This window comes from Saccostrea echinata, unplaced genomic scaffold, assembly GCF_033153115.1.
Source record: "Saccostrea echinata isolate AGI-Se365-2 ecotype Australia unplaced genomic scaffold, CSIRO_AGI_Sech_v1 ptg000052l, whole genome shotgun sequence".
In the NCBI taxonomy this organism is placed as follows: Eukaryota; Metazoa; Mollusca; class Bivalvia; order Ostreida; family Ostreidae; genus Saccostrea; species Saccostrea echinata.
Window position 1 is genome coordinate 11,393,282 of NW_026889801.1, and position 11,568 is coordinate 11,404,849.

The 11,568-nt window shown below is 32.1% G+C and overlaps 2 protein-coding genes across 2 annotated transcripts in view; one reads left to right on the forward strand and one right to left on the reverse strand.

Annotated features, from left to right (window-relative positions):
- Nucleotides 1–11,568, forward strand: part of LOC133204045 (osteopetrosis-associated transmembrane protein 1-like) — a 137,196-nt gene that overhangs the window by 78,962 nt on the left and 46,666 nt on the right. The gene's annotated exons all lie outside the window — the stretch shown is intronic.
- Nucleotides 687–11,213, reverse strand: LOC133204172 (ras-related protein R-Ras2-like). Its single transcript, XM_061339921.1, has 6 exons — nucleotides 11,066–11,213; nucleotides 9,705–9,792; nucleotides 7,189–7,291; nucleotides 3,900–4,008; nucleotides 1,609–1,727; nucleotides 687–1,387 (listed from the first exon to the last, which is right to left on the reverse strand). Exons 1-6 carry the CDS (start codon nucleotides 11,162–11,164, stop codon nucleotides 1,318–1,320), a joined length of 588 nt encoding a protein of 195 aa, XP_061195905.1. The 5' UTR covers nucleotides 11,165–11,213; the 3' UTR covers nucleotides 687–1,317.

The following is an 11,568-nucleotide window of genomic DNA, read 5'->3' on the forward strand; positions in this document are numbered from 1 at the left end:
ATGCCAGGTTGAACGGCTTTAATTCCTCTACAGTTTTTATCTAAGCTAAACAAGTATGCTTGTTATATATTTTTTTCATGAAAGCTACTGTAAATACAAAGTAAATAAATATGTTTACTTAATTTTGAAAAATGTGAATATAATATACAGGCTAATTAAAAATATAACATTGTATACAAAAAAGATCAAATTTATGGAATGCATGATGGCAAAATAATTGTAAAAAAGTTTCCTCAAACTGCAAAAGGAAATATATTTGTTTTTTCTACTCTTAATTCTACAAAGGGTTTCATAAGAAATAAGTAATTTTTTTTGTTACTTTCTTAACAGGATTACACATACATTCAAAATTTTCCATAATTATGTTTAAAAGCAAATAAGTTATGTACACGAATATAATGCAACTTTTAAAGCTGAAATAAACATTAATCTTGATTAAACTGAGGTACTAATGGAGGTAACTACTGAACTTTTTTTTGGACAAATAAATATGTTAACAGTCAAACCTGCTGTATAGTCACACTGTACTATACAATTCTCTATTAAATATGAAAAAAAATTCCTACCCAAGATTTTCTGCCATGACTTTTGGTCATCATTTAACTTTTTTTCTTCTTAATGCCATAAAATGTTTATCTGATTATAATGAGTTTTCTTCATGTCGTCTCCATTGTATTTAATAAAAATTTGTTGATTCAAACTTTATTGTTATTTCAAATATCTGAAGCCAATTCATTTGAATTCACTCTGCATTTCTAGAATTTTAATAATAATAAAAACAAAACAAACTTTTCTCATTCATATCTTATAACTTCAATCATGGTTACCTGTATTAAGACAATATCTATTCTATACCACCCTTTAATATTTTCTCTATAGAAGTAAAATATCACAGGTTTGACTGTATATATGAAGATTTGACTTTTCAATTCTTTTATGTTAATATAACATCTTTATAAAAAAATCCATATAATGAAAGAAGTTACATTTTCTATTCATTTACAAAAATTAAACAATTCACAGTAAACTTTTCCTTCTTCAATGACATTACATACATATACTTTGTGTATAACAATGTTGTGAGCATGATGCACATAAATCTACAGAGTATTGACTCTTGCTTGAAGCTTGACCACAACATAGAGGAGAATGCAGCTTTCAAACACTCAGACGACCAAGACTTGGATTGTCATCACCAGAATGAGGCTGACTTCACATGTATGATACACAACAAAGCTTTCGATTCTCTTGTGTTACATCTGGTGGGTATAACTTGTCAAGATAAAAAAAAAAATTGAGTAAAGAGTCTACATGCCATCATAAAATGGTGCACTTTCTATTTCGTTTAGGAGGTTTGACTGGTGGACTTTCATTCGCTTGGAATCTCCTGCAATGAAAACAATCACATCTAACTGAGCCCAAAGGCTAATTATAGATCAGTTATGAAAAATCTCATGAGACTCTAAACATCTACATGAACAACTAATTTTTCTCATGTGACTCTCCCAAAAAATGGAGACTGAAAACTCAATGAATAGCAATGATCAACATTTTTATACAGTATTCCAGCAAACCCTGTTCCATTTATAGTGAGATTTCTTAGCATACCTTATAATTCTAACCAGATCATAAAAAGCTTTGTCTACATTCATCCGCACTTTGGCACTGGCTTCAATATAACTAATCTTTAACTGAGCAGCGAACTCCTGGCCCTCTTCTCTTGTAACCTACAAAGAAAATGTAAAACAAGTCTGTAAACAACACTTACTCTTTTTGTGTAGCATTCAAAAGTTCTTTATGAAATCTTTTCAATGATAGAGGGTCTTTCAAATGAATGTTCAGTTCCATGAAATTAGAGATAATGAGGTTTGATCTTACTTATTTCAGTACTCACAGAGACCACCTGATACTTTGTCCATAATGATGTACCTTACAGATACATGCACACATACACAATGTTAGGGCTGGGTATCAGCTGGGAATTTTGTATTGCAATATATTGCGATATTTTCATCTGTATTGCGATATGTATTGCAGTATTTTTAATAACAGTTTAAATGATCTTTTCTTATTTTATTAACCTCCATTTATAAGCAGAGTGTATATAACTATTATAAATTTGTTAGAACAAAAAAGTTCTTGTTGATTTCACTACAGTTTTGCAATGAAATGCAACTATACAACAGCACCCTCACTGTTTGGCACCATTGAAAATGTTTTTGACATTGCAAATTTCATATTTTTGTCAACGAATCATAATATACCAGAATATTGATATTACTGCACAGCCCTACTCAATGTACAAAAACTGACATGTTTAAGGACATTACAATTATTTATTGTATCTACCAGAAAATGACAATACTGTAAAGTCACTTATTTTGGAAGGGTCAAATTTCTGTGCTTTGAGGAAAAATTATAGGTTCTTGGGGGTTGAATTTCGTGGATGAAGGAGTGTTGAGTTGCTGTATGTATGTACTATTTACATTTTGTGGGGGGCATGAATTTGTGGGTCTCTCCATCCAAAAATTAGTGATTTCATGTATTGTACATACTTATAACCCAAAAGGATAAGGTTACTGTGATTCTGTGTGGGTAGATAAATGAATGTATTGACCTAACAAAACTAATATCATTTTTTATGAACACATAGTTTTGAAGGTTAGATTCTCATATCATTCCTCTGAAGAGATATATGACAGAGGGAAGTACTACATGTATTTTGAAAAAGTCATTACATTATAATTTCAGTATATTCAGTATATTATAAAACAATTTGTTTAAAAAAAAGCTAAACTATGATAATCAGAATATTTTGCTTTCTAACAAAAATAGAAAAAGATAAACAAGAGCATTAATTTATTTTTTTTTATTTATTGCAATCAAGAGTTAAACCATGTTTTTATTCACATCAAATTTGCTTCACTGTAATTCTTATTTTTTTTTTCAAATGATTTTATGAACCACTGATGATGAATGGAGACTTTACAACTTATTCACCCAAAAAAGAGAAATAATGATTATAAAATTTCCATGTCCACACAGATGTTCATGGGACTGACTGCAAGATACTTTCTTGAGGATTAGAAAAGTTGTGGGAATTTTGCGCTATTTAATATCCTGTCACCACTGAAGGGGATGGGGGGTTGCTACATAATTATTGGCCTTGGACTCTGTTTTTTTTTTTAATTGTTGGGTGTTAAGAAAAAGATAAGGAAGTGTAGAGATTGTTTGGTCTGGAGTTCTAGTACTATATTTTAGTCCCAGTCTCTCTGAAAATATCGCCAAGCTGTCGATGGTGATTGGTGGCATTTTACTGAATAAAAGTGTCGCAATGAGTGAGATCAATTACCATGCAAAACATTGCTGAACAGAAAATAAATTGTTGTTTTTAATGCATCAATTAAAACAAACACACAAAAAAAATAGGCGGAATTTTTTATGAGGGGGGGGGGGGGGTACATAAACCTTGATTAGTATTTAGGGTTAAATGACTTGTATTTAACTGGTCGATTGCAGCATCTCATTTAATAATTAAACATGCAACCTTTGTGGGTTTTTTTAAAAATATTATTTAAAAAGTATGTACACTGCAAAAAATATTGACAAACTGGTTCTAAAAATTGTAACTGATTATGATCTTTCCATAAGTTAAATAACCCTACATAAAATATACTGATAATGACATTTCATGTCACCATACATGGCCTTAAGTTCTACCTAGAATGTCATGCCTCTAAACCAAATCTTTATGTCACAAATTGGCACTATGTTAAGCTTTAAAACAAGGCTGTACCATAATTCAGCCATTCATCCATAACACATGTAATAAGAATAAAACCTTAGCTAGCTCCATTACCACAGCTACCCAAGAGATGAGAAAATAGACGACTACTAACCACCCGTGCATGCTCTAGATCTGCCTTGTTGGCTACCAGTATCATTGGAAATTCTTCTCTGTCTTTCACTCGTAAAATCTGTTTGTGGAATTTGTATGCTTCATTAAAACTGAAATAAAACAGAGAGAGTAAATGAATATTATACATTTTTTTTCACAGGATAGGACAATAAAACTTAGAACAAAGACAAAACTTCAAAAATTTGTTGATTAATGGGTGAATTATAAAAGGCAAAGGCACTGAAAAAGTTGATATCCCCATGTTACACGCATACATTACAAACTATATGTACTAAAGATCCCATCATTGCAAATCACAGGTTTTGTGTCCATCCTTGTTTTTGGAATTAAATTGGACACAAAACACATAGCTTGCAACAATGTAAAGATCCTTGACTTGAAAAATGTTAAGCTAGCTTTTTGCTCTTAACACCCTACCATAGAAACGGCAAGTTTGACTGGTCAATGTCACATGCAATATGGAATTCAAAATAATGTATAGTAAACCATTTTAAAGTGAACAGAATTTAACCTTTAAACACCCCCTCCCCCAAGAACTGGAGGAAAAAGGGGGTTACAGCCATAAGAGGAGGGGAGGAAAGCAAAGGAAGCAAAGATGGAAGGGGGAGAAAAAGAAGGTAGAGGTAGGAAAAACGACAGCAGGGGAGGAACAGGGGAGGATAATAAGCCATATACAGAGAACAAAAACTCACACAACTATTGTATAGTGATTATGTACATTTTTTCGGCATAGGATTAATTTAATATGCTATGTCCACCATCATAAATTTTCTGCAGAAATTTGTCACAGTGTACCTTAATTAGGTACATTTAAGACATAAAAAAGCAATCCAAGAAATCTGCCAAATTTTCTACCTGCAGATTTAACAGAAATTGCAATTCTGTGGAATTATGACCCCTGGAAAAAATATGTTTACAGTATGCTCAGACGAAGTAATAAGCCTTTATATGTACTGGTAACTTAAATGTTATTTCATCACATTCAGGAAAAACTAAAAAATTAGTATGTACAACCTCTACCATTGTAGTCTTAGATTAATAGGATGGTTGCCGTCAAGTGCCTAATGAGACAGAACTTTGTTATGGCTTTCTATAAAATGTGTGAAGAAAATGAAATGCATCTTCTCATACCCACATGCAAGGGATAATGTTTTGTACCGCACCAACAATGCATGGTACATTTAACATGTGACAGTTGTGTAATTGTTGTGCCAGTGCTGTGTTGTCACATCTTTAATTTTCAATCAAACCGTAAGTACGGGGAACCATCTACTTCCCTAACTGTTAAGCAGTTTCAAATTCTATATTATTTTTTTTCAATTGTGACAGCTTTTGATAATGGTTATAAAATGATGGACTTGTATGCACATGTTGAAATGTTTTTGCTACATCTCATAATAAAATCAAATGGGATGCAATGTCATATGTCACGGATCAATAATTTAAAAATTATCATATTTCCATGATTCCCCCCCCCCCCCCCTTCTACCAATCTCCAGTGGCGGATCCAGGAATCTTGAAAAGGGGGCCCAACCAGTTTGGGGTCAGGGTAGGGCCCACGGCCACACCCTCCAAAAATTGATTTATTAAATCTTATGTATATTTTGGACACAAAAGGGGGGGCTGACCCCCTGGGCCCCCCTCTAAATCTGCCAGTGATCTCAACACTACGCAATCTTTGTCAACCTATATAAGCTGAACAAACAAATGTATCAAGCCTTTCTCTGTTTGCTCAAATGACCTTGATGTAAGTGTACTTCAGACAAGATCTAATGTTCAACAGTCCAACAACATGTGATATTCTTCTCATGACAATCTACTTTCATTTTTTTTTCTTTATCTCTTTGTACGCTTTTCATACAATATACTCATGGTTGCCCTCTAATCCTTCATGTCTGAGGAGAATTGTGTCTTTGTGTATCTAAAAATACCCTTTTCTCAAAAAGAAAACTAGAGGTACTGCGAGTATTGAGCTCACAAAATGATAAACCCTGGTCTCATATGAATTTAATGGCAAAGTCCTGTTTTGCTATGGGAAATCCCAAATACCGGTCCTGTCTGATCACAAGGTAAAATAGGAGATGTACAATGGCACTATGTAACAAAGATTCCGTGAAAGTGTCATGAAATTTCAATCAGTGGTATAGGAGGAGTTGTGGATAAGAGATGGCTACCCCCAATGTTATAAAAAGAATGGCAATGTCTATGTTTTTCTATGGGAATCTCCAAATATCTGTCTATTAGTAAATGAAATGTAAAATAGGTGGAGCACTGAGCATGAAGAAAGGTACTTTGTAATAAAGATTCTGAGAAAGTCTCATTGAATTATATTCAGTGGTATAGGAGGAGTTGTGGATAAGAGATGGGTACCCCCAAGCGTTACGGATGGAAGGCCATATGGATGGACACCCCCATCACTATATACCCCCCTCTTTCCAAACAGGGGGTATAATGATAAAGGATGCTCTTGAGCACTAGTTTACTATAGAGTATGAGTCATGTCACCAGAATGTTTTATTCTTATTTAGAAAAAAAATGAAACTTAAAGCATTAGTTTGACAGAAGAATACAGAAGGAGCCATAAGATGATGAGTTAACACTAATAAGGGTCATCAAGCATTGTTATACTTTTACTTTTTATTTGCCAATGGAATAGTGATTAAATAATGTTATTAACTGATGAATTTCACAAGCTTAGTACCGGTTGTCCTTGAAGTGGTTAATGTTTAGGGAAACTTTAAAGCCCTAAAAATAAGTGCTTCCAGTCTTACTGTTGTCTGCCTTTATAATTTTATACATTTAATTCAAATTACAAAAACTGCATGAGTAGAAGCACTTGAATTAAACTTCTAACAAATTATGATTGACGTAAATAATTATATAATTTATTTACTTGATGCAGACTACATAAATAAAAATTTTCAAGTCAAGCAAAAATGAAAGTTTTAGAAGCACCATATTGAAAACTTGTTTGTGGATGATGGACAGAAAACTGAAAATTTATCAGTGCATTAACACTCCTGGTCTTTAAATAGTAGACCTAAAGAACCCTGAACAAATCCCATGTACTGATACAATCTGGTCCTGTCAGTGACTGAATATACCCATAAAAACCCCTCCCTAAAGAGCAATGCACTGAAACAAACCTTACCCCATCGGTGAAGTTAATTTCCACCACCCCCCACCCCTAACACTCTGACCCCATGTATGATACAATCTACAATCCTGACCCTGCCAGTGACCAAGTAGACAAATGTGCTGATACAAACCTTGCCCTGTCTGTGACTGAGTATACTAGTAAAAACCCCTCCCCAGATCGCATATACTGCTCCCTCATTGCGCAGAACTCCTCTTGTCCTGCTGTGTCCAAAACTGAAAATAAAATTTTATATATTAATATGGATTATTTATAACTTTTTCATGAAATGCTGTATTTCTGTGTTAATGCTGATTTGATACTTGAGTAGGAAAATGCTAATGCATTTCCAATGCATTGTCTACAACTTTGCATTCTTAAAACTAATATCCATGATATGACCTGTTCATGGTTTCTGCATTAAAAAAACATGACTAGGGAAAAACACGACTGGAGAATTTTAATAATTCACAAACAAAAGGTATGTGACATTCACTTTGATATTTTTACAAGGATTCATGGGATTAGATATGCATTTAAAATTAAAAGCTGCACTGAAGTATTTTTTATTCTCTTTATTTCACCAGAATCATAATTACATTTTTTGCACGTTTGTTTAATTCCTTTTAGCAAATATTTACATATGTCATATCCTGATAAATTGCATGCATATTTGTTTTAAATTCCTTTAACTTTTGTTTGTTTTATTTAAAGAATATTATATCAATATGTGAATAGTGAATTAAAACACAGGAAATTAATCTTTTTTAATACTAGCTCATATCTGATAAATTAAAGGTAAAGGGATTAAATGACAAAGAAATAATTTTACCAACTGCAATTTCAATAAGGTAATTTTTTTTGTTTTAAATTAAAAATAAAAAAATTGAAAAGAAAAACACTATCATATGCAAATGAAAAAATAAGTGAGGTAAAAAAAAAAAAACCAAACAACATCTGGTATACTTGAACAACATAAATCCACAAAATTTTAAGAAAGAACTTTTTTATGATTGTTACCCCCTCCTTAATATTTGTTCAAGTTTGTGTAAACAATGCATTTATTCAAATTTGACTCCTATAAACACAAGAGACAAGGAAGCTACTCAGTCGAGTGTCTTTAAACTGTTGCATTATATATTTAAAAATCAAACTTGAAGTTGTATACAGTACACATAGAGACAACAATCTTAAAAATGTGTCATAACAGGAAAAGCTCTATATACAAGATGTATATATTAAGTATACATGTATATATGTCCAAGTAAATAGCATTCAGCAATTGCCATATTAAGTTGTATTGAGTCACAAGCAAAGTGCAGTCAGCTAAAGGGGTACCACTCTCTGATTTTAGTACATTGTACTATCTGCTGAGATAATAAAAGACCACTGAGTGAAAAAATTGACTGTGAGTTGTGTGAGTAACAGTTAAAAACTTTGGGAAAAGTAGCTAACCCAGGCCGAATAGTTGCTAGCCTGCCACCAAAGTTGGTACCCTGGTCCCAAAAGTAGTAAGCCCAGGCCCCAAAAGTTGCTAGTCCAAGACCCTAAGTTGCTAGTCTGCCACCAAGTTGCTACTCCGGCCCTAAAAGTTGCTAGTCTGACCCCAAAAGTTGCTAATCTTTGCCCAAAATTAATCTCAGCAGTATAAAAATGTTTGTTCATGGAATCCTGACTTAATATTAGATTAGGTTTACTTATAATTAAACGTAATATCTCCAACAATTATACATGTGGTTTCAAGACTATTTCTAAGTATAAAATATTCAGAAATTGAATTTAAATTTTTTTAAGAGCACCCACATTCCCCCTCACATCTCACCCTCCTCAATTTTTGCACAATACCCAAGAAACAAGTATTCTAATGATTACACTAATTAAACATTTCCAAAAATTAAACCCCAAATGGATCAATCAATATTTAAAATCAGGTTGCAATATGCATACAAATTGTCTTCAATCTACCACTAACCAGTACCATAAAATAAAACCAATTCAAAATTACACCGTCTACTTTTGCATTCAAATATTGCAGAAATGTACATCCACACTTTATCTGTTTATGAGAAAAAATATCTAACTTTTGCTTACACAAAAAAAATGTTGATTTGTGGTGATGTAGGAAATGCATCTGTGTATATGGTAAGAGTACTTAGTGGCCACTTCAGACTTAACCTTGCTTTGTGTCATTTATGAAAATCACTTAGAAACCACTTGTGTACACTGACTGACTGTTATAATTCCATGTTTCATAGAACTACAGCTGTGCCAAGAAGGGGGTGTGGCATTAGTTGTTTGCTTGACTGATTTTTTTTTATAAACTCAGTTGCATGAAGATTTTGCCTAAGAATTCTTAATATATTATAATGTATGAGTTATACAAACAATATTTCATAGAGCCGTATCACTGTGAAATTTACAAAAGACTTTGTCTTTCATCGGAACTTAACTGTGCAGTATTTATTAGAACAATATGTTGATACTTCAAGTTAAACATGTTTTATTAAAACTTTGTTGAAGAGGCCGGTTGTTGATTTCCTCCAAGTCTCAATGACTGCATACTTTTAGCTTACCAAAAAAAAAAAAAACCTGTTACAAAGTACATGTAGTAATAGCAAATTTTTACACCGGGAAAGTGTAATTACTTACTATCAAGTCTTGCCACTACTTCATCGATAACACATTGTTTTGTATAGGAATCCTCTATTGTTGGGTCATAATCTGTTACAAAATATGACTGAAAAAAGAAAATAGTTATTAGCATGTAATAGTCTAAGAATGAGTCTGTATTTTTGGATTTGAGAAAACAGTGTTTAAATGGTGACAATGCTAAAAAAAAAAAGAATTGATTAATAATAGTTTTTCCTCCTCCATTTAATATCAAATCATGTCATTCCACTATATCAATTATAAAATTTTACTGATTTAATGAAGAAAAAAAAATATATTGTATGGTGTGCAAGTTATATATCAAAACAGAATATGGAGAGCTGCATCAAATGAACCATCTTTTTGTCAATGAACACTAAACTATTTTTATGTGCATCTGGAATATATTTTATGGCTGATTAGGTCCTTGTGAAATCAAACAGTCATAGACTGATGCAAGCTCAATTAATTAGTCATTCATGGAGCAAAGTATTAATACAGAAAACATGATATTCACCTTGAACTTAGCTGCATATATTCAGATACTTACACATTAATATCTGAAGGACAATATCTTGTGCATGAGAGAACATTCTAATTTACTTGTAATTTTCATTCCTTTCATTTTTCCCCGTTAAAAGTTAAAAAGCTTTGAAGGGTCCCAGTAACATTCACAGCACCTTTAGAAATTGTAAATTATCCCCCAAGTATTTGGAATATAACTAAGTCAATTAAAATTTAAACAATCCTCATCAAAATTGATTGACATTTAAAATGAGAGTGTTTGTGCAGTGACATCAGATGGCTTCAGTGAATTTAGAATTGACAAAGCTAGATATCATTATTAAAAATAAACAACATTGTGTTGAAATAAGAATTTCTTAATTTACAGGTATGATTCCAAGTACCAATAACTTTCCTCTGGAATTCATGATCTCTTTCTAAATTATTTAGTGGGGAACAAAGTAGCAGTAATATTAATGCAAGTTTTTCTTAATGAGGCATATGTTTTAACTAAATTTATAAGAATGTAAAAAAAAAAGTGCATATAAACATGCAAACATGTATAATAGAAAAACATGTTACAAAATCAGCAGTTAAGGTTCACACAATAATTTAATGAAAAATACTTTCTTTCAAGTTTAGATCTTATAAGATTGATAACATATATTTGTAGGTTAAAAAATGCATTTCCATTGAAATTTACCAGAATATAACTTTAATCAATATTGATTCTGAATTATATTGAAGAAAATATACATAAGAACCTTATGAATCACTCTGTGATTCACCACCCATTTAATGAGGAGCTTGTCAATTAGCCTTTGTCACAATAATTAGTTTCTTTGCCAATCACATACCTGTATAAACTGAATTGTAAGAGCACTTTTTCCTACGCCACCGCCTCCAACGACGACAAGCTTGTAGCTTTGACTGTAATTATTTGAATCCCTGGACATATTTACTTTGTATGTTTACATGTCAAAATGCAAAATGGCGGAAGTGATTCATTCGGAAGATCTCTCATTTTTTATTGTTTACAAAAACATTCCGAAAAAATAAGGAATTTTATTTTCGAATTTTTCTAGCTTAAAAAAAAATGCTATTTATTACACTCTTGACCCGTCTTTTGACTTTTGAAGAACAGATATGAAAAGTAGCATTATTTTCCTTCAAATGCGAAACTACCTGGATTTAGAAACATATAAATCATTCAAATTTGTTTTCTAGTTTTAAATTAAAATAAATCTTTCATTATTTTTTTTTTTACATTCTTTTCTGTTTCGTTTCTTTTATCCACCAGAGAGGCCAGTGGATTGAGGCCACAGGATTAACATGCATTTTCCGGTTTTGTCCGGAATAT

Coding starts and splice junctions, on each gene's coding strand:
- LOC133204172 (XM_061339921.1), bottom strand. CDS start 11,164: ATGTCCAGGGATTCAAATAATTACAGTCAAAGCTACAAGCTTGTCGTC. Junction 7,292..9,704: donor AGTAGTGGCAAGACTTGATA/GTAAGTAATTAC, acceptor TTTTATTTTCAG/TTTTGGACACAGCAGGACAA. Junction 1,388..1,608: donor GATCTGGTTAGAATTATAAG/GTATGCTAAGAA, acceptor TTTTCATTGCAG/GAGATTCCAAGCGAATGAAA.